Consider the following 23402-nt stretch of genomic DNA (forward strand, 5'->3'; position numbering starts at 1 on the left):
AAAGAAATTATCCAGTAAAAGACACAGGATTGAAGAGGAGAGAAAAAGGAATAGGTTTAAAAAATAATAAGTTAAAAAAAAGAAAGATCTTTCCTATATAGCAGATAAGCACTTGTTCTTTGCAACTGTTTCTTGAAAGAGGATGAAACAGAGCAGTGCTGCTTGTGGCACCACTCCAGCACTAAATGCTATAATTTCACAACTGATGAACTACCTTCTCAACCAACAGGTGTCAAAATAGGTCTTCTCAAGTTCATGAGGAAAAGAAAACAAAGAAAAGATCTCACTGAATTAGTACTGTCTTGTAGATGGTCAGGTTCCAGGATCTTGCAAAGGAAACAAGCATCAGCATATGTGTGCTCAGTGCAAATGTGCCTTGACTTACAAAATTCATGTCCAGCTGTGCCCTAATTACATCCTATTGGTGAGAAATATGAGCAACAATATCAAATTGATGAGAAATATGAGCAACAGGAGAAGGCAGCTCTACATTTCCTTTATGTGTCCAACCAGGATACGCTAGTACTCCACATAAATACAATGAGGATTTCTTATCTCTGCCTAATGCTGCTTAGTACTTCCAGGCTCTGCAGACATAGCAAAATACAGCACATTTTGAAGAGAAGTAGAAGGAACATTAGAACTCTAGCAAGCTGTGTACAAACATACAGATAGTTCACTCCCTGAGCTTATTCACAGAAGAAGACAGAATTCATCAATTCATTAAAGGATTTTGTTTTGATTTTTTTTAATAACTGCAACTTTATTTACTCCTCTTTGTATCGATATATTAACCCCCCAAAAAAATCAAAATAATTCCAGCTGTTTGAAATGTACATTGCTGAACTAGCTTTGGTTTTATGTGGAGGGAAAAAGCTCACCAGTAATCATGGAAGTGCATTATGATTGGAATTTCCAGCTTGGACTGGTTACTATTCTAATATCTGAGTCTTACATTTGACTTAAATCTGATAAAGGCAGTTAATTTGATTACTTGAGCAGATCTTTAATCATACTTCAAAGAAGTTTACAGCTCACCAAGGCAATGAAGGTCCTTCACATGTAACACACAGCAATATGTGGCTAACACACCAACAAACAGTTTTTAATTTCATATTAGTCAATGCTTTTGCACCTAACCTGCAATGTGGTCACTGGGAGCTCTACCTTTTTCATCAATCACCAAATTTAGTAATCTGCAACAGTTACCAAAGCATAAATCCCCTATGATTGTATCACCAATATTATACCATTTCACTGAATAGTCACCCACTTAGAGGCAACCATATTCAGGCACATCAGTTTGCGTACTGAAGCATGCATGATAAGAACGTGTATGCAGAGGTATAAGCAGTTTTGATAATTTTCATAGTAATATTTTAATGTAATACCTCATTAATTCCTCAGTATAATATTCATAACAGGATTTTTAAAGGGACATGAAATATTGATATTTGTGCTGTATGTGCATTTTGACCATGGCACATGGAGGGAAAGTAGTTTAGCAACTGCAGATGTTTTTACAGGCATAAAACCACCAGATTACGGTGAAAAAAAAAGATCAGTATCAATTTTCAGGTATCTACAGCTTTAAGGGAAAGGGAAGGAAGAATATTGCCTGGGATGAACCATTTCCAACTACCACTTGACCAAAACAATAAAATAATAATTTAAGCCTGAAGTAAATCAAAATGGCCAAGTTCAGAAAAACCTTCACAGATGGAACCTTAACTGCACAGGACAGTTGAGTGCTGTTATAATACACATTTTTTTAAATATCTTTGATCAAAGCTCATTACCCAGCAGCATCAAGCCATCAGCGGTTTTGACTACACAAGAGAACTCATTAAATTTAAAGGGCCATAGCCTCCTGAAGGCACAATATATAATCCCCAAGGCAGGAACTTGAATGTAGGGGATCAGAACACTTGCACAGTAAAACAGTGGAAAACGGCAAGGTGCTTCCTCTTGTTTATTATGGGCATTAGAGCATGTTTATCAGAACCAATTTTCAACCTATCCTCTTTATCAATCACATAGAAAAGTATGAGTATTGAGGATTCACTCCACATGGAATATTCCCATACATGTGGCAAGAAACAAAGAACATTAAATTTCATTTAATCCAACAGGCCAGATTGTGAGATACTTTCTTACCTCAAGGAGTAGTAACGTCCACCAATTTCAATGTGAAATATGACTAAGGCATTCATAGCCAAGAGAAAATAAAATAGAGAGAAAGCAAGCTGACAGTAAACAAAGAAAAACAAAAGAAAAACAAAAAAATCCACACATGTTCTGTTGCCAACAGGACCTGTTGGAAAGAATCACAGTCTTATTCCAACCAACGTCTCTGTGTCACCTTTCTAAGTCTGCTCCACGTCCTTCCCACCTCTGTGTGTTTCATCCTTTCTACTGTCACGAGACCTAGTGATCCCAAGCAAAAACAATAACCCTAGAAATGCTAGACACCAGTCAAGTTAATGAAGATATCAGGTATTTGATTAAAGAGCTGAACTGCAAGACTAGAAGCAATGTGTGAGGGAGGAGAGAAACAATGAGACAATACACCAGTAGTCTAAAGTGTGAGGTGCCTGCAAATTTGCTGGAACTTCATTGAAGTACTTGTAGCGAAAGCAACAGCTATATCTAGTTTTCACGGCTCAGCTAGAATCACACCAACCTTGGAGTAAAACAAATGTCAAAACAAACCAAAAGCAACCTCCCTCTGCTCCCAAGAAACATTCATACCTCCTCATTCATAAAGAACCACTTAACAGTAGGATGATTTCCTTCTGGTCCACTTTCCAGCACGGAAACTTTCTTAAACAAGAGCTCACAAGTATTTACAAGGTGCTGGCACATCACATAGCTGCTGCTTAAGAATTTATTAAACCAAAGTGAAAGTGGGAGTTGTGTGCCTGTTTCACATTCACATTCCTAACCAATATGTCTAATATACTAATTCAACGTTAATTTGTTCTTTTACAATATAAAGCATTAACTATATCAGTGTGTAGATTAGAGATAAAAACTACCATGTTTCAGTTGATTTTGGCTTTAAGCTATGAAGTTGAAACTGCTGTCAAAAAGCAAACCATAAATCACATCTAGAAATGGTACTGTAAGTGCCAAACCCCTAAATTTTTAGGTAAACTTTTAGGTTCCAGTTTAACTGCTATTGTAGGGAAAAGGCTTCTACACAAAATTTATCAGCAATTGAACAAAATAAATGTAAGCATCTGCCATGCAGAGGTTAAAAACCTACCTTGCTGAGTATTCATGCATGGGTAAACTAAGAAGGCATAAGAAATGGTTTTTTTCAGTGACTCACCTACTGTTACAGAAGAAAAGCTGTCATTGTAACAGCCATTTGCAATGCCCAACGTAGCACAGATTGTGTACCTATTTTAAGTTCATTCTCCTATGAACAAGATCTTGTCTTTTCATCAAAAGCATGCCATTGTGATTTCAGCGCTGGCAGTGATGGACACAACCTATCATAACCCACTCCAGACTGTTCCAACAGTTAATTATACTGTCAGAAATAAGTCCCACTTCTGTCTTTGCCTAATGTTAATTTCCGGCTATTCAAGTTCATTAAATACCTATATCTGCTGAATAGAAAGACCATCTACAATGACATCATTTTGCAATGCAGTTTCTTATAGGCCATCAACACAATGACTGTTTAAGATTCTTCTTAGCATTTCATTTAAATCGCTTGCTAATCCCCCCCACTATTATCATAACATTATTCCCCCCACCTTGATAACATTTACATTTTTCTTCAAATCGGGATAGCCAAACTTGACACGGCATTGCATGAAGGAGCCAAATCATATCTCAACTCAAAATCATACAGTCTCATTTGCCATAACTTTGCATATCTGCTTATTTTGAGACTCAATGCCTTCTTTGATGTCATTTCACCAGTACCTATTAAGACATTCTAAAAGATCTGTTTTCATTGACATCTGAAACCCACACAACGACATTCCAAATCCAAAAGGCAAAAAAAGAATATACTGTTGGACTAAGAGCAAAAAACTAAGGAAACTAGGATAAACAGAAAAAATCCAAACATTATTTGTATTATCTTTTATGCTTTACAGTCCTTGATGCTTGATGCAGCTATAAACTTCATTACAAACTCATGCCACTCACCCCTGAATCACTGTCTTCTTCACAGAGATACACCCTGTCTCAGATCTCTTTTTTAGTGTGAAAATCCTAGACCACATAAAGATACTCAGCTCATATCTGTGCTTTTTTATTGTTCATGGAAAGAGCAAGCTGCATACACAGGAAGAGTATCAACTGACCTAAGTGATATTCATTGTGCAGGTTCAAGAATGCCATTACCTTGAAAAACTTGAGTGTATTACCCAAAGGATTAAGTTTATAGTCTTCATATTATTTGCAAATTTTGCAGCTGCAAGAACTCTCTAGCCATGATCAAAATCCTAAATATCAGAATACTGATACACCCTCAAAGTCAACGGAAAGCACATTTTTGTCTATAATTCAAAAATACAGTTCCTATTTTTTTTCCTGTAACATTGATCAGTCCAGCCCCTCATGATTGCCTGCGAAGGGCAGTGGGGCCTGTTTTAATTTGCCAAATTTTCTTACAATTAACAGTTAAATATCTCGAATTGTAGAACAGGCAGTTGTTGTATCCCATACACTTTACAAGTCTCCAGACCTGGAAAAATTAATCAAATTGAGTTTCACGAGCATCTTCATGAGGCCAAAACTTCACTGATAAATTAAAACTAATTATTCTATAAATAATTTTTTATTCCTGTTATGCACACAGTGCTTTTTATAGCTGCTAATCCTTCTTTCTTTTCCCTTTTTAAACACTGCTGAAACTGTCAGGAAGTACAACTCTACCTTTTAGAAATCATTGCATACACATCATGATTCCTAGAATTTAAAATGGAATTGTTGATGGTTCAGATACACTTAGACTTCCATTAGTTCTACAGAGCATGTAATTTGTCCTTTTGGAAGAAATGACATTACCTTCACTTGTGCAGTCTTTTAAACTTCCCCTCTCCAATTTGAAATGCTCGTATCATCAGCTTCAAGAGAGATATTTTTAAGGCTTGGAGGTTGACTTGTCACAGAGCAATTTGTCAGGTAGTATTTTGTCTTCATTAAGGTTTATTCACATAAAGTGACTGGCCTGTTCATGATATTCCCCAAAGACGATACATTCTGTCTTACCTGATGGTAATGAGGCTCCTGTTAAATTCTCGCTTTCCTCATCAGTGCTTCCATCATAGTCATTTTCTCTCCCTGTAGCCATCTGAGTGGTAGCTATACTATCCCTAGGGGGAGAAAGAAAAAAGGAGGGGAAAAAAGCCCCACATCTTTGCCACCTATTATTTCTGCAAAGAATTTACAATTATTAGCTAATCCAAACTGATACATGTCAACATAGAGTCTCCACGCCAAACAGCTTAGCACATTCATATGCAAGAACAGACAACAGAAGGTAAGTTAAGATATAAAGAACCAGGATAAAAATAGCAAATAAATTAAGTTGTTTTGTAGCAGTAGAATGATTCATCCTGACTTTTTAAATAAAAAGTATATAAAAACATTCAGGTTTAGATATTTTTGTTTGCCAAAGGACAAAAGGCATCAAGGAGATGCATTCAAGGAGAATGGATATGAAAGTATCACCTATGGAAACGGCAAAGACATAGTCTGATTGGAAAATCAACTGCTACCTAACAGGAAGAAGAAAACAGATTCATTGAATATTTAGTTCTTGGCTACAGCATCCAAAGCAATATGCTGCTATTTGCAGTAACACCACAAAGAACCCTTCATGACTAACAGTACTGCTTTGGATAACCAAGCACATAGCCAGGAAGAGCTCATTGCTAGAGTTAAAGAAATACAAACTGAACTAAATTATGCATCAGGTATGATACCAAGTAACTCAGTAAAATTAAGAAATACCTTGTACATTTGGCATCTGATGCAGATTCTTTAGCTTCACTCAACAATTTCTGTAAGTTTCTTATCTTTGCCTTCTTTTCATTCAGCACCAAAATAAACCGGTTATAAAGATCAGCCTCTAGTTCTTCTTTAGCTTCCACACATTTTTCCAGCCTACAATGAAAAATTAATTTTTACACTATTTCTTTTTCAAATACTGTTTCCTGGAAGAAAATTTTGCATTGAGGCCAGCCTTCCTGTTACAGGAATCTCTACACCATGCATGCATTACTAGTCTAGAATCTTATGTCTGAACCCAGCCAGAAAAAACATTTTTTTCATAAAAAAGGTGCAATGAAGTTTGCTACCAAAAGGGTGAAGTTTCCAAGCAGAAAATTTTCACTTTAAGCTTTTTTTAATACGTTCCTGTACACAAGCATTTGAGACAACTACAATTTAAATAGGCAAGTGTTCTTCAGTTTCAACGCTGAATTCATTGTCGTGGGCACACCTAGGATACACATAATGAGATTACAAATAGATATGATTAAGCTTGACAGGTTCCAAATCTGGACCACACACCCTCACTCTGACTTGAACAGGAGAAAAAAAAAAGCAAACAAACAAGAAATAGGCAACTCCACTCCAACATATGCTGAGATGACCACCAAGTACTATACACAACTGGGACAGCTCCAGAACACTTTCCTTGCGAGGACTCACTTGCCAGCTGTGGATGATACATACCTTTGCCTGACCATTTTCCAGCAACAGCCTTGAATATCCTGTTCTGGTGACTGTGCAAGGTGCAGAAACCAGTTTCCGGCAAAAGTACATGGCAACTGTAATTCCTTACAAGCATTCAGACAAATACAATGCTAATAACTCCAGGGCTGCAACTCCATTTTGAATTAGACAGATGCAGAGATAAGATCTTTGTATATCTGCAGCCACCACAAGGCAGATTTTTACACACCTCTGCCCCCCAAACCCAATTACAATTACTTGATAGAGGACTACAGATTTACAATACATAAAAAAATGTTCTAAAGGCTCTTAATATCTTCAGAGTAAAATATTATTCTGTTTTTTACAGGTTTAACGTGCCATACACCTGTAGGTAGGCCAGTGTCAACAAAATGAAGGACAATTGAAATACACAATTAAGAATATGGAGGTATACTCTTCTCATAGGCAAAGCAAGATGGAATATAAGCAAACATGAGCACAATAAATTAAGTTACTCATAGCAAATTCAATCCTATGTTTACTTCTTTAATTTCACAACTTTTTATTTCATGGGCTGAACCACGAACATTTTTACAGCTGTTTTATAACAAGAAAATAAGCAATCTGATAATCTTACTGATCATGGTATATAGTATTATAGCAAGAAGTTATAACCTATAAACCTATATTACTTCCATCAACCTACGCAAGGTTGGTAAAAAAGTCTAAAGGGCTTCCTTTGTTGTTAAAGGCAAGTATATGAAAGATTTTTAAAATAGTTATTTATAAGGTAATACATTTCAAAAGACTTCCTACATAAATATTATTTTGTTCATTGATCAAAACCATGTATGACATAAGAAGAAAGACAGCAGAAAATAATCTTACAAAGTATTAAGACTACTGTGCAACGCTTTAGGGACATGCTCGATAGTTGATAAATTATTCATCTAATTTAAATGCAAATAGAAGAACATAATTACCATATAGATAGTTTCAATAATTCCTAAATGAAAGATCATGCGTACTAATCAACTATCAGGAGACATTCCACCTATAAAAGTGCAGTTAACTGTTTACTGAGGAACAAACAGATAATTCACAAAGAATCATAAACCCTAGTAGAGGGTCCAGAAGTGCCTTGCCCAGCTCATAGAGTAAGAAAGGTAAGGACAGAAATTGACTCTTACTTACCAAGTAGAATTCAGCCATTAAAAATAGATTTAAAAAAAATTACAGCTGTTAGGTAACTTGCCATTTACATGTCTGAAAGTAATTATGTCTGTATACATAAAAAGGCAAGACAAGAATTTTGTGTAAAATATGGTAATCCTGTCTCTATATAATTCCAGAGAAAAACTCCCTTTCCCATGCACAACACAATACTAACTAAAGAAAGTGATTACTATTGTGTCTTTATTTTGCCAATGCACTGGTTACTATCAGAACAGATGAGGTTGGTTTAAACAGTTACATTTTGCTGACTTGGCCAAAAAGGTGTCATATAAGATATATTCTGATGAAAGTCCACATAACTGTAAACTGTCAATGAAGTAAAGCTGATGCTGCCTGCACCTTAAGCACTGCACAGAAGTGCACTGCAAAACTAGTCAATTTCTTCAGCCTTTGGAGTAAAATATTAGCATCTCAAAATATACATAAGGACTGTGAGAGTAGAATATTAACCATTCCCTGTAGGCAAAATCAATTAGTAGTATGCTATCAGTTAATCTTATATGACTGCTTTCATTTATGTGAACACCTTTTTGGGGTTTTTTTCCTGTTTTTTAAAGCAATCCATATAGAAATACATTTTCCAGACACAGACATGACATTAATTTGGCATAACATTCAATTAGTGTAAAACTGTATTATATTAATAATATATTTGCAAGCTATGAGCCTTGAAAAATATATTACTATGGTATGTGATGATATTGGAAAATTGAATTGTAGAAGCAACAGTCCTCTGCTGCTTGGGAACAAAGATCATTCATTATGCAGAACGTAGAAGGTGGTGGTGGTTCTGGCTGTAACTCTGTAAGCCTTTAGGATTCACTCAGGCATACATTACCTGAATTATGTGAGCACTAAGCAAAGCTGGCTGGGTTTCATTCCAGTACCTCAACAGTAACAAATACAAACTTTAATTGCAATTCGTCACATCCTTGTGCCTCTATGTGATTTGTTTCACTAAAATATCATCTCCCCAGGCCAAAGAGAGAACCTGCTCATCTCAAAAACAACTTTCAAGCACAAGAAAATAAATGAAAGTTAATGACCAGAGTGGTGCAAGTCTTATTTGCATGCGTGTCAAATGCCTATATTCTTAGATCTCTCTGTTGTCTAAGTGCAATGCTTTCAATGTGCCAGACACGCCCAAGTTGATACGTACTAAGATCATACGTTACGTGTTAGGAATGGTTATGACTAGTAATTCAGAAAATAGGTACTGTCCAGTTCTTAAGTGCTGCCTAGAGCAATCACACATGCTTCACAGAGGTTAACATGAACTATTTAACTTAATGGCATTTTTACATTTTCCACATTCCATTTCCAGAAAGGAAAAAACATGCAACATCTCTGCTATTTATCCTTGTCCTCAGTGCTCTAAAATAATTACCGGTCTTAAAGCACTGTTCTATTACATTTCAAATTCACCCTTCCTCCAACACTGGCAATGGGTTTGAATCTTGATTAGCTAATGCTGATAAGTCAGTTTTAAGCACCAAGTTACCTAGTCTGCCTCTGTATAGTCTGTTTATAGCTTACATATGCTGTCACTTTAGTTGACCACAATACAAATTAACAGCTATTTTGATTTTGGCTTGTCTACACTAATTTTAGATATTTGATGCAAACTAGACACCATCCGAAAGCAGAAATTTAACTTGTGTTTTTCAGCCAAAGAGTTATTTTGCTACACATTAATATTACTTCACACTTACTGTATCAGTTACCTATATAAAATAAAAACAACAGTTATTCTGCCATGAGATTTTAACTAATCCATGCCTGAGGTGCACACACACACACACACACTCCCACTGAGAAACTTACTTGCAGCATTTTCAGAATAATCCTTTTGAAAATTTCCATAGCTTTTCTATTTGGATCTTGCCAGACAATGTCTTAGTAATTTTTTTTTACGTTATTAGATCAAATGCTGAACAGTCTAGCTAGCTAATAACTCTCCTACTGTTGTCAGCTACACATGAGTCATTTGCTAAAAGCAGGGAAATGTTTGGACAGGTAAAATCCTACACTTAGGTCATCACAACAAGGACAATGGTGAAAATGAAGTTACAGCTTCAACAAGAAACACTCTCAACACCTCAGACATTGCAAAGCTTAGACTAAAGTGTATCAGTAATTTAATAATTTGACCATGCAGAGGATTTCTCCACAAGGGGATTTTTGTCCTGTTCCCACCTTTTGCCTTCACTCAGACCTGAACTGCAGAGGGAAGTGGCAAGAGTCGTTCCTGGCACAGGGCTGCCACGAGAGCTCTTTACAACCAAGTGGACCATCTCAGGCACTTTGCGGCTATTGCCAGCTGAAGTACAGCGCTGGTATTCAGGCTAGTTATTGCTCACTAGGCAAATTTGGTCTCCAGAAGGAAATTTCCTTGCCATTTTAAGACCAAACAGAGAGTAGAACGAATTTATATTTCAAGAGACCCCAGAGAGCTACAGGGCAAAGCTGCTGAGCTAAGCTCACAAAAGCTTCACAATGGGCAAGAAAATTACGGCAGGGAAATGGGAAAGACATGAATGAACGATTCCACCCAGTGCCCCATATTTAAACTGAACAAAACCAGCTCTTGGAAGTTTGTATGCCATGTTTTAACTCTAATGAGGTCCTGAAGAAAGATTTTAAGCAAGGGGAACTGCAGGGACTGGAAGTCTGGAGCTGATGTGCCTTAGCTCCAGGCAAAGAGGGAAAACAATTCTCCACATCACATACTTTCTATTCGATGTTTTGCCACTCAACAGTGTGAGTGACACAGAATATGAAGCCTTAAATCCTATCTTCTGAACAAAGACAGGCAAAGCTTTTGTGCAGCTCCATGAAACTCACAATAATCTAGGCCCAGCATTTGGAGCCAAAATAGCAAAGAGAGACAGCAGGGTACACTGGGGTGTGGCAAAAAAAGAAAAAGAAAAACCAACATTGTTTGGATGAAAATAATATTTATTCTCCATTTAGCAGACATGGCCAAAGTCTGGAGACCATACAAATTTCAGTATTTATTTTGAAAAATCAGGTTTCTGTTATTCAAAATGTAAACCCATGGAAGAAAATCACCATCTTTCCAAGCCTGAATACACTACTTCTGAGATCAAAGGCTGTTAGGCAACTGTGACTTTTTCTTTGGGGTTACTCTTTAAGAGCACCTCACCACCATGGAAATTGACATCGGCACTAATGCCTATTACACATTAGAGTGTAATGCAGTACAGCACACTGGTTATACAATACGCTATTGTTCAATAAACTGTTAAGCAGTAAAACACTACTTAGGAAGGCCATATGCTTGTCAGGGAGATTGTCAGGAGAAACCGTTACTCATTTTAATGAGAAGGAAACAAAACTAACTCCTCCCAAAAGTTAGCTCTTTTTTTTCAAGGTAAATTAACATCAATTAGCAACATTCTTTCACCAGTCTTCCTAAATGTGTTTTTTTGGATAAAGCTATAGAAAAACAAGATAAGTGGCTGACTTCCATGTGCTAAGCTGTTGTATGCTAACTGAAATAAGCATAGTTACTTCACTACAGAGCCCAGCGGCAGACAATTCAGATGGTAAATGCAATGGCAAGTATAAAAATCTTCAACAAAATAACATTACTTTTCCCTATAACAAGACACCTATTTTCCAGTTCTGGCTGTTTTGACAAGACAAGCAGATTAAGGCAATGGCAACTTATTTCCCACTGAAAAACGTAAATAATTTAAACTACTGCTCCTAAGAATTACAGGTAAAAATGGAAAGGAAAAGGCTTCCTGAAAAAAATGGAGAGGCTTCTACATAAAAGAAGTTTTGCTGTTTGTTTTGCTACATCACAAAATTAAAACCAGTTTTAATTGCAAAGTTTATAATACCAGTTCCTTTGACATAAGGAGACCCACAACTAGATAAATGGGCTCAAAACGCTTGTCAAAAGATGAGAAATTTGTGTGCTCCTTTTAGTATTTGACTGCAGAAGTGTTCACCAGTAAAGCCTGTACTGACAGTATAAGTATTTGTAAGTTTCTCAAGAATCACCTGTGAATACATTTTTAAACTCACCGCTTCTCCACATCACTCCAGTCACTGAAAAGCCTTTCATTTTCTTTTTGCAGATGCTCATTTTTTGCCTGTAGTTTTCCCAGGCAGTCCAGGCAGTAACCAATCAGATCCTTAACCACATCTGCTGGACTTGAAACTTTCTGTAGCTTCAGAGATCCAAGTCTAAACTAGAACACAAAGAAAGAATGAGTTACTCATCTGTACTAGAACGATCATAAAACCTCCCCTTCAACAGACTTCAATACATACTTAATAAACATAAGAAATACGTTACAGTCCTCCACTTCAAAGCAATACAATAAATTTGCCCAAAACCAACCGTGGAATATGTGGAATAATCTACAGGCCAATTATTGATGTAGCTAATAGGTCTCAAAGGTCACCTGTCATTCAACAGGCACAGGACATAAGCACTGCCACATTTTCTAAGAGGCAGGAAAAGAGAGGCCACAAAGGAAGTATAATATGATACAGCAACAACCTGGTTTTGTACAGACTAGAGGACATCAGTAGCATAAAGGTGCAACCACAGCTTTTACATAAAAGGTGTCTTTGGTGTAATGCAGAATCACCATGTTATTGCTAACATGTTCTTGCCATCTGCTCTATGAAGTAGCTGAAGTAACTTATTATCTAGTCTGGTATCCACAGCAGCAATACAACCACACAGACATTACTGATAAAACTAACGAAACTATTATTTAAAGTAGCACCAGAAATGCTTCTCTATTATGCCTGTACACTCCTGAAGGATGACAACTAATCTGATAGTTTTCCTCTTCAGGCCTGAGACAGCAAGCTCTTATTAATAAAAGGAGTCCTTTGATTTAATAGGTAGATTCACAAAGTCAATGAGACTGAAGGACGGCATCTATAATGAATAGTTCTATTTCTTCAGCAGTGGGGGTGTTACACAGGATATACAAGAGGTCTGAACAGATTTCTTCTGTCTGGTCTGGCAGAAACAACACAGAACTGCTGCTTCTACAGTGGTACGAGGAGGAATAGCTCAGTCATACACACAGAACAGTATCAGCAACAGTACAATTGTGCAACACTGGATCAGCAACGAAAATATGCAGCAGGACAGTTGAGGCAATTAAGGAAGGATATTAAGAATGCTTGAAAAGGATGCATGTATTACCTTAAGAGAATCAAACCAGAAATTAAGGATCTGATTTTGGTGCTGTGGAGTGGACAGATGATAATGAATCTGAACTACGTTAAGGTTCACTTTCACAGCTGACAGTGTCTGGAGAAGCCATAACGGATTTTCTGGCACCTCTCCACATGTAGAAACACCACTATTGCCTGGCTGGACCAAAAACTAGTTAGGGAGCAGATCCAGAGAAAAGCACAGTGTGTTGGATGACACAATAGAGACTTCGGTCAGCTTAAACTACATCAAAAGCAAATCTTTCAGGAAAGAGCCATCAAAATAACTTGACTTTGATTGGAAATGCCTGCCAAAACCTCCAGTTGTTGAAGGGCATGTGGAAGGAGAAGAGGTCCTCTCTCAGATCTTTCAGTTATTAAAAGGATTAACATAACGGTTGTTATGTTAGTTGAATAGTTGAATAGAACTATTAGAATCATTAGAACTAGAACCATCTTCTGAACTTGAATACATGGCAAGAAAAAAAAATCGTAAAAAAAAGATTTCCTGCTAGGGAAGAGTTCAGTCTGTCATGGTACCTCGTCTATTAAAATCAGAAATGTCATTTCATTCATTTTTCTGCTCACTTCAGTTCATCTTACTTGGGAGAGCACAGAAAATAACTAAATAAAACATACCTGTGAAAACAATGTGTAATGTTTGTTAACACTTTCTAAAATGTGACTTTTATCACTATTATACATAAGGTTTCACTGAAAAAGGCCATGCCCAAATTGCTCATAAAGACTTTAAAGGCATTATTTGAAAAAAAAAAAAAAAAGTCCTTAAATTATATTTTATCTGTGGAAGTCTGCAACAACACATGACATCATCATGAGCTTCTTCAGGAAGGTAAATTGATCAAAAAATGTGTCAAACGCAAAGGTTTAATTTCAAATTAGCCACTGATCTTTCTTCCAAATCCCCATTTACTGTCTCTAACACGTTGTTTTTGTTTAGCTTAAGTACAACTGATGGCTATAGATGAAAAAGATGCATTCAATTTATTTTTGGAAATTAGATTACATTATCAGTAAACCAGAGTGATGTGTGCTCCCTGGATATCACACTTGCTCTTTGACAGCACTAACAAAGATGGACATTTGTGTAAAGGAACTGTTTTTCATCACTTGCAAGCCACCACCATACCATATGGATAAAGAATTTATGTCACACTTGAATACTAGCTGTAGAGATAGAGAAGCACAGTAGCACAGATAAGTAGCAACACAATCTTATGATGCAGAGGAAATAGCAAGAAGAGTACATATTTTTGTCATGCTTTTAATACAATCAACTGAGATAAGACACAGGCAAACAAGTTTAAGTAGAACAAATAAGCATTGTCTAAATTACAGCTTACTCAACACAAAAGAATAAAATGTGAATAATCCTAAAAAAATTTAAAGCAAATAACAACAGATTTCATCTGAAAGCCTGGTTCCACTCATAATCAAAATCATGCCAAACATGCAGCAGATATTTCAAAACCAACTGTAATTATAAACAAGCATCAGTTCAGCCTTTCATTTAAACATCTTAAAGAAACTGAAACTGCTAGTGCAACCTGGAATTTTGAAACTGCAAAATACATCTCTGTCTTCATCGACCTTTGCCATGAAAGGATTTGTGAAAATCTGTAAGAAAAAACAATGTCCTTTTTATAAAAGCTGCTACACCATAAAAAGTCAAACCAAGCTTTTTGGCATGCTATCATTTTTGATGAATTCTCAAAACATAGAGGAGTAGAGGTCACACTGCAAAGAGCCGAGCAAGAAACGCATGGCAGCCTGATGAGCCGCTCCTAACGTGCAAGCAGAGAGGAGGTGCTGAACAGACCAGCCACATTGCTACAAGGAAGCAATGGATTTGGTTTGCCATCCTTTTGGGTTTTCTTTCAAAGTCCAACACAGTAGCAGTTAACCTTTAATTTAGTCTTTAATTCAGTCTTTAAGCAAAGCCATTATTACATACTTTCTTGACATTAAAATTCACTTCACTGCTTTCTGTGTCCTATATATTGTGGACCATTTCTAGGAGCCCCACAAAAAGTAAGCACCAGCAGGTGGCTTAAATTTATTACGCAGGTGCTCACATAACTGAAAAAAAAACCCCCACAAAACAAAAAACCTAAGAAATCATAAGGCTTCTGCAAAACAGCCATTCTTCTGTATCTTCTCCCCATCACAGTCACCTAATCTTAAGTTAGGATAGCTGTAGGAGAGAATTGGCTGGGTTACACTGCAGCTATCTCCAGCATGTCAGTGCAGAAAAACATAGGACATTTTAGATAAAGCTCTAATTAAACCAAAATTAACATATTTGGTATGCAGTTTTGTTTTGCCTCCTTCACAAAGAATATCCTACAGAGTGTACCAAAAAGCCTTTCATGTTTCTTCTATGTGAAATTATATTGTTATATACAATAACCTATTACACTGCAGTTAACCAACAGAAATATTACAATAGTAGATTTGTTACCTGAGCAAATTACAATGCTTGGCATTCACTGGCACAAAAAGCCCAGTGCTGAGAGACTGATAAAACATAAAAGAGCAGTAAGCATGAGCCATTTGCAAAACAATGTAAAGAAAATGAAATATCAGGAAAGCTTTGCTCAGGAGTCCTGCTGGCACTCCAAACCTGAAAGCAAACTGATCATAGAATCATAGAATCATCAGGTTAGAAAGGACCCACTGGATCATTGAGTCCAACCATTCCTAACACTCCCTAAATCATGCCCCTCAGCACCTCATCCACCCGTCCTTTAAACACCTCCAGGGAAGGTGCCTCAACCACCTCCCTGGGCAGCCTCTGCCAGTGCCCAGTGACTCTTTCTGTGAAATTTTTTTTCCTGATGTCCAGCCTGAACCTCCCCTGGTGGAGCTTGAGGCCATTACCCCTTGTCCTGTCCCCTGTCACTTGGGAGAAAAGGCCAGCTCCCTCCTCTCCACAACCTCCTTTCAGGTAGTTGTAGAGAGCAGTAAGGTCTCCCCTCAGCCTCCTCTTTTCCAGGCTAAACAACCCCACCTCTCTCAGCTGCTCCTCATAAGACTTGTTCTCCATCCCCCTCACCAGCTTTGTTGCTCCTCTCTGGACACGCTCCAGAGCCTCAACATCCTTCTTGTGGTGAGGGGCCCAGAACTGAACACAGTACTCAAGGTGCGGTCTCACCAGTGCTGAGCACAGAGGGAGAATAACCTCCCTGGACCTGCTGGTGATCCCATTTCTGATACAAGCCAAGATGCCGTTGGCCTTCTTGGCCACCTGGGCACACTGCTGGCTCATGTTCAGTCGGCTGTCAACCAGCACCCCCAGGTTCCTTCTCCTCCAGGCAGCTTTCTAGCCAGACTTCCCCTAGTCTGTAGCACTGCACAGGGTTGTTGTGCCCCAAGTGCAGGACCTGGCATTTGGCCTTGTTAAACCTCATGCCATTGGTCTCAGCCCAGCGGTCCAGCCCGTTTGGATCCCTTTGCAGAGCCTCCCTACCCTCCAGCAGATCCACGCTTCCACCCAGCTTACTGACATCCGCAAACTTGCTGAGGGTGCACTCAATGCCTTCACCCAGGTCATTGATAAAGACATTGAACAGAGCTGGACCCAGTACTGAGCCCTGAGGAACTCCACTTGTGACTGGCCTCCAGCTGGAGTTAACTCCATTGACCACCACTCTCTGGGCCCGGCCATCCAACCAGTTTTCAACCCAGCGGAGTGTGCGCCTGTCCAGGCCAGAGGCTGACAGTTTCTGAAGCAGAATGCTGTGAGAAACTGTGTCAAAGGCTTTACTGAAGTCCAAGAAGACTACATCCACAGCCTTTCCCCCATCCAGTAGTTGAGTCACTTTGTCACAGAAGGCGATCAGGTTAGTTTGGCAAGACCTGCCTTTTGTGAACCCGTGTTGACTGGGCCTGATCACCCGGTTCTCTTGCATGTGCGTCATGATAGCACTCAAGGTCACCTGTTCCGTGACTTTCCCTGGCACTGAGGTGAGACTGACAGGCCTGTAGTTCCCTGGATCCTCCCTGCAACCCTTCTTGTAGATGGGCACAACATCAGTGAGCCTCCAGTCCAGTGGAACTTCCCCAGTCAGACAGGACTGCTGGAAGATGACAGAAAGAGGTTAGGAAAGCACATGTGGCAGCTCCTTCAACAGTCTTGGGTGGATGCCATGCAGCCCCACAGACTTGTGGGTGTCTAGCTGGACAAGCAAGTCTCTAACTGCCTCCTCTTGGATCATGGGAGCCTCATTCTGCTCCTCTGACTCCTGGGTTTGTACACAGAGGGAACAACTTTCCTTGCTATTAAAGACTCAGGCAAAGAAGGCATTAAGTACCTCAGTGTTGTCCTCATCCCCTGTCACTATTGCTCCTTCTGCATTCAATAGGGACTGAATATTCTCCCTAATCCTCCTTTTCTTGTTAATGTATTTGTAGAAAGATTTTTTATTATCTTTCACAGGCTTAGCCAATTCAATTTCTAGTTGGGCCTTAGCCCTCCTGATTTTTTCCCTGCATGATCTCACTTCTTGCCTGTAGTCCACCCAAGACTCATGTCCCTTTTTCCAAAGCTCGCAGACATTCCTTTTCTTTTTGATGTCTCTCAAGATCTCCCTACTCAACGAAGCTGTTTTTTCCCCCGCCGGCTCCTTTTCCAGAACATGGGGATGGCTTGCTCCTGAGCTGCTAGGACTTCATTTTTGAAGAGCGTCCAGCCCTCATGGGCTCTCTTGCCCTTAAGGATTGTCTCGCATGGGACTTTGCCACCCAGCCTTCTAAACAGTCCAAAGTCTGCCCTCTGGAAGTTTAATGTGACTGTTCTGCTAATCCCCCTCTTCATCTCACCTAGAACTGTAAACCCTACCATCTCATGATCATTTTGTCCCAGGTGTCCTCCAATCATCACATCCCCCACAAGGCCTTCTCTGTTCACAAACGGCATGTCCAGGAGGGCATCCTCCCTTGTCAGGAGGAGGTTGTCTTCCATGCACTCCAGGAACCTCCTAGACTGCTTGCTTTCTGTGGTATTGTACTTCCAGCAGATATCTGGAAAATTGAAGCCTCCCAGAAGGACAAGAGGTAGCGATCTAGAGACTATCCCCAGTGTTTATAGAAGAGCTCATCAGCTGCTTCTTCTTGGCTAGGTGCTCTATAACAGACTCCCATCACAATACCTGCCTTCTTGTGGGCTCCTCTGATTTTAACCCACAGGCACTCAGTCCCTTCCTCACCCTAATCGAGCTCAAGGATATCAAAGCACCACCTCCTCTCCTACCCTTCCTGTCCCGCCTGAAGAGTTTATACCCTCCTATAGCTGCACTCCAGTTATACAAGTCATCCCACCACGTTTCCGTGATGGCAACGACACTGCAGTCACCTTGCCCTACAACAGCTTCCAACTCCTCCTTCTTATTACCCACACTGCGTGCATTGGTGTAAATGCACTTCAGCTGGGCTGGCAAACCTTCAGCCCTCATAAAGGGAATAGAGTTCATTCCCGATTGACTGGTCCTTGGAATAACTAACGCCACAGTGCCACTTTCATCCTTACTGTCCCCAGCTGTAATTGCTCCCACTTGCTCTGTGGTGATGTACTGGCGGTCCTCTCTAGCACACTGTCTCTGTCACTGGAGTCCCACCTCCAGGCTTACTTCCTACTAGCCTGGTCTCGTCCCCCTCCCCCTTCACATCTAGTTTAAAGCTCTATTTAAGAGCCTAGATAGATTTTTAGTAAGGACTTTAGTCCCCCAGGAGACAAGCGTGTCCCATCCCTAGTAAGAAAGCCTGGGGGTGCGTGGGCCACCCCATGATCAAAGAACCCAAAGCCTCTCTCCTCACACCGGGCTCAGAGCCAGGCATTAATCAAGTGCTTCTCTTTGACCTTCTGCTCCTCATTCCTTAGCGCTGGAACGGAGCTAAACACTACTTGTGCCCCAGAGTCCTCCATCGTTCTCCCTAGAGCCCTGAAGTCTCTCTTAATGGCTTTCAGCTTTCTGCGCTGTATGTCATCATTGCTGATTTGAAATACTACCGGAGGGTAATAATCTGTCTCTTTGACCAAGGAAGGAAGTTTTCTAGTTACATCCTTCACTGATGCCCCTGGTAAGCAGCAGACTTCCCTGTCGAGCGTGTCCGGTCTGCAGATGGGCCCCTCTGCTCCTTTTAGAAGGGAATACCCTAAGACAATCACTCTCCTCTTCTTATTTACAGAGGATGTTTTTATGGTTGTCTGAAGATGGCACAGCCTAAGGAATGTTTCTAGGCTGTGGGAGCCATCTTCTTCATCCTTAGGTATGGGTTCCACCTGCAGCGCTTCATACGTGTTCTTGTTGTCTGGGTATGGGGAGCAGGTTTCCTGTGCTGGGCAGGAACTTGCTGCCATTCCCCATCTCTTGTTCCCCCAACCTTGCAGTTTGCAGCTGGGTGTTGCTCAGCTGCACTGGCTCCAGCAGCCTGCTGAGTTTGTGAGAGGGCGCTGCTCCAGTGATCTACCTCCCTCTCACATTCCCTGATGGTCCTTAGTCTATTTACCTCCTCCCTCAGTTCTGCCACCATGAGAAGGAGTTCCCTCATGCAAGCACAGCTTCCACAAATGGAGCCAGTACCAGAGGTGTGAGCTGCTGTGGGAGGGGGGCACTGCCTACAGCCCAGGGTCTCGGGAGCTGCATGTACAACTGAGGCTCTGTCTGGGTGGCAACATCTATCCCGCTGGCTGCAGTACCCGGAGCAGTTTTAATCTTCTGCTGGGTAGCCACTATGGTCCATGGTCCCTTCTGGCTGGCCTCCAGCTCCCCTCTCTCAAGAGTAGATGCATGAAATAGCAGAATTTTAGATTAAAGGGTTCTGAATTTGGGACAGACATGTCATTTGCAGCAACAAATAAGGCAGAATTCTTCTAAAATTGAATGTTTGGAGTAGGGGACAGTCATAAAAAAAGGAGGCATTAGTTTTTCCACTTATTGCTTAGCTTTTACTTGCAATTAAACCAAGAAGTAGTCCAGTTATTTGTTCATCGCCTTTAAGACCACAGCAGTGAAATTGGAAACAATTGCAGGATGATTCAATAAAAGTGGTTAAAGATCAAGATACTGTAAGAAACAGTTAACTGGGTGGGATATCAAGATAAATAAATCTTGCTTACTGCATAAGTGAAAGGTAAACATTAACACTTCATTAAGCTAATTTTACATATAACATGCCTACACTTTCAAGGTGAGCCTCATTTTCTAAATACCTGCACATTGCTGCTCTACAGATCAACTCACATTTCTTGCCATTCTTCAGCTGCAGTAGCTCTCCAGATCTGCAGATGTAATTAATGTGCTTTCCACTTCCTCTTTCAGGTCATTCAAGAAAACGTTATGCAAAACAGTGAAGCACTAAACACTTCATTTATACAGAGAATGAGCATATCTGCTAGAGGTCCCAGCAGAAAACAGCCTGGCTGTGACTGATATACTGCTCCTCTTCAGTATCTGTTTTATTGTTTATTGGGATATTTTTTGTAATTGTTATTTTACAGACACAGGAGGATGAATAAAGAATCACTTAGAAAGTAGTTTCCATAATCAGAAATCACACTCAGCACTTATCCATTAGACCATTTTTTTAAGCTTAGGAACGAAAACAAGGGTTAGAAACTTATGACAAAACTGTCATTTTCCCATCACCTCTCACCCTATCCACTATTTGTCTTCTACCAATGAAGAAGGGATCGTAAGACAAAATATATTTCAGAAATAAACTGGAAGGCTTCTCAAGTAATTTTTCTACTTGTTTCTGATATTTACAGGAAGATGCTTCCATAAGAAAGAAAAGTCATTACAATAGGAGCCAACACATTTTTTTCATGGAAAATTCTAGAAATACACGAAAATTGCTTTATTGTATAGAGTTGGTGGATTTTAATTTTGCATTTAAAAGTCATATATGCTATACAATCTTTCCACTACTACATTCCACTAGAAATGGAAGTTATGGTATCTTAAGGAAATTAGTATCAAACATTATGCACTGAAAGAAGCCATTTACACAACAATGCCTGCATGCTCTCTTCTGAGGTAGAATCTTAAGCTAGATACTAATAGTGAGCAACTTCCCAACAAGTTTTTATTATGACACACTAGTCTGTAAGAAAAAAAAAAACATTGATACTAGAACTTCATTGCATTTGCACTGCTGGCTGTGATTTCGCTATATATTACTTAAATATCATGACAATTTATAGCAGTATTTGTTAAATGAAATACACTTACGAAATTCCATAATTCCACAAGCTAGAAACAAATATTTAGACAGACAGATTTTGTCTTTTCTTTTCCTAGCAGGCTATAGCAGCTATACAGTGGTGCTCTCTCCCTTCTATTTATATTCTACATGTAAATCCTAACCAGTAATACATTGCCTTTTCCTTCTCCATTCTGAAAATGATTTAATAGTTTTTACAGAGTACACTTAGAGATACTTAGGTCTGATTTTGAATTTAAACTATTCCTAGAGCGTGAACTAATTGATAGTTTAGTTGTATAACTCAACCTACAATCTGTTACAGAATTGTCTTTAACTCATCTCACTGATCTTCCACTTCTTCTATATCTTTGGAGTACAACTCAGAGATATTTAGCATCTGCTTATAACCCTAGTATTTCAAACTTCATTAACAATCAGCTAGGTTATCATAGTTATAACATCTACATCCTTGAAGATAGATGCTGCCTCGTGCAAGGTTCTGTCGAAGCAAATGTCCTTCCACCAGGCAAATATTAATGAAGAATTAGAGGGATGGGAAATGGGGAGGGGAGAAATCCTGCAGCAGCCCACCGGCATGGAGCAGCTGTGTAGTTCCTCTCCCATCTTTACAGAGATCTGCAGTTTGTAACAGCAGATGTGACCCCTGTGTTGAAGCAGAAAAGCCCTGCAGACCCATGGAACAACAGATCTTTTCCTCACTGCTCTATCCTGAGCATCTCTCAGAAGCTACACTGGAAGGGATGTTTCTACAACAGAGCGCAATCTTACTAGAGCTTGGGCTTCCCATGCTAACTATTAGTACCAGCTCAAATGAGTCTTCGGGAACCAAGGAAGATAGGGGAGCAATTGAGGTGTTTCTTACTAATAAAAATCCCACAGTCTAAACCCATGTGTTTTCAATGCTCAAAAAGCCATCTCAATCACCTCAAGAGCCAAATCAAAACAAATGCTTCACTCATTCATTTTTCAACACTTGCACAAATTTATACCTAGAAAATCTTGCTAGGACAAGATTTCAATAACTATCAGCTAAGCTATTCTGAAGCCAGCTCCTGATGACTTTGCCTGTGGCAGGTATTGCAAGTAAATTCTTTACCACAGATTTAGAGATTACCTGTAACATACAAGACAACGCAGAATATTACATTAACTCAGAAGTAAGATGCCTCTTGCTTGCCTGTAATGCTTGTAACGCATTGTCATGCATGCTAGCATTACAATAGTTAGTATAAGATACAGCAGCTTTTTATTCTCAGCTGGTAGCTGAAACTCTTGCAAGAGGGACAAACTGTGATTTCCAGAATTGGCTGGATAAACACCAGTTCTTCAACTCCACACATGCACAGACTCTGAACTAAGACAGAGCCAATACTCTGATAAAAATAATTTTACATTATGAAAATTCCTATGAATTTAAAAGAGGAAAAATGTTACTAAAATTCACGTACAGGGTTAAAGAATATGACCTACAAAAGCATGATGCTAACAGTTGCCTATACAAAGAAAGTATTGTTATAAGCTTGAATCTGGAAAGCATTATACCATTTTTATTTCTTAAGTTAATTGGTGAGTGGTCTTGATTTTTTAAAGCTGTGCCACTCTCATCTCCAGGGAAACGGTTCAACAGTAACCATGACATCGCTGGGTGTGGTAATAAATGAGTACACTAGGCTTGCACAATGCAGTGATGACAATGTGAAAGCAGAAGTTTCTTTTGTAACGGCAAACACGAGGAAGCTAGAAAAACTACAAAGCACCATCAAAGCCAAGAAATCTTGACGGTTACACCAGTCAGTATAAAAATATGACCACCAATTACAAAAATCAAGCTTAAGATAAAAAGCCTACATTTCTCCACTCTCACTTTTCCCTCCTGAAATGTTATTTATGAGAAAAGTATTACTTCATTCTCAAAAAAAGGTACATTCCTACTTGATGAAGTCACTACATCTATTCTAGAGCAAAACAGCTGACTTAACTTATTGCTATTTTTCTCAGGTGTTTACTACTATGATGCAGAA

General features: G+C 39.2%; 1 protein-coding gene across 21 annotated transcripts in view; it reads right to left on the bottom strand.

Annotated features, from left to right (window-relative positions):
- The window catches only part of XRCC4 (X-ray repair cross complementing 4), a 170268-nt gene that overhangs the window by 81066 nt on the left and 65800 nt on the right, over nucleotides 1-23402 (bottom strand). For all 21 annotated transcript variants that reach the window (XR_008447953.1, XM_054055376.1, XM_054055375.1 and 18 more), the window contains 3 exons: nucleotides 11980-12146; nucleotides 5980-6132; nucleotides 5236-5339 (listed from right to left, as the gene is read on the bottom strand). Coding sequence is in view for 20 of the 21 variants with exons in the window: in XM_054055376.1 (XP_053911351.1) it covers nucleotides 5236-5339; nucleotides 5980-6132; nucleotides 11980-12146 (424 nt within the window). In the remaining variant the exon portion in view is untranslated. The remainder of the gene's footprint in view (nucleotides 1-5235; nucleotides 5340-5979; nucleotides 6133-11979; nucleotides 12147-23402) is intronic.

Source organism: Cuculus canorus, chromosome Z, assembly GCF_017976375.1.
Source record: "Cuculus canorus isolate bCucCan1 chromosome Z, bCucCan1.pri, whole genome shotgun sequence".
Lineage (NCBI taxonomy): Eukaryota > Metazoa > Chordata > Aves > Cuculiformes > Cuculidae > Cuculus > Cuculus canorus.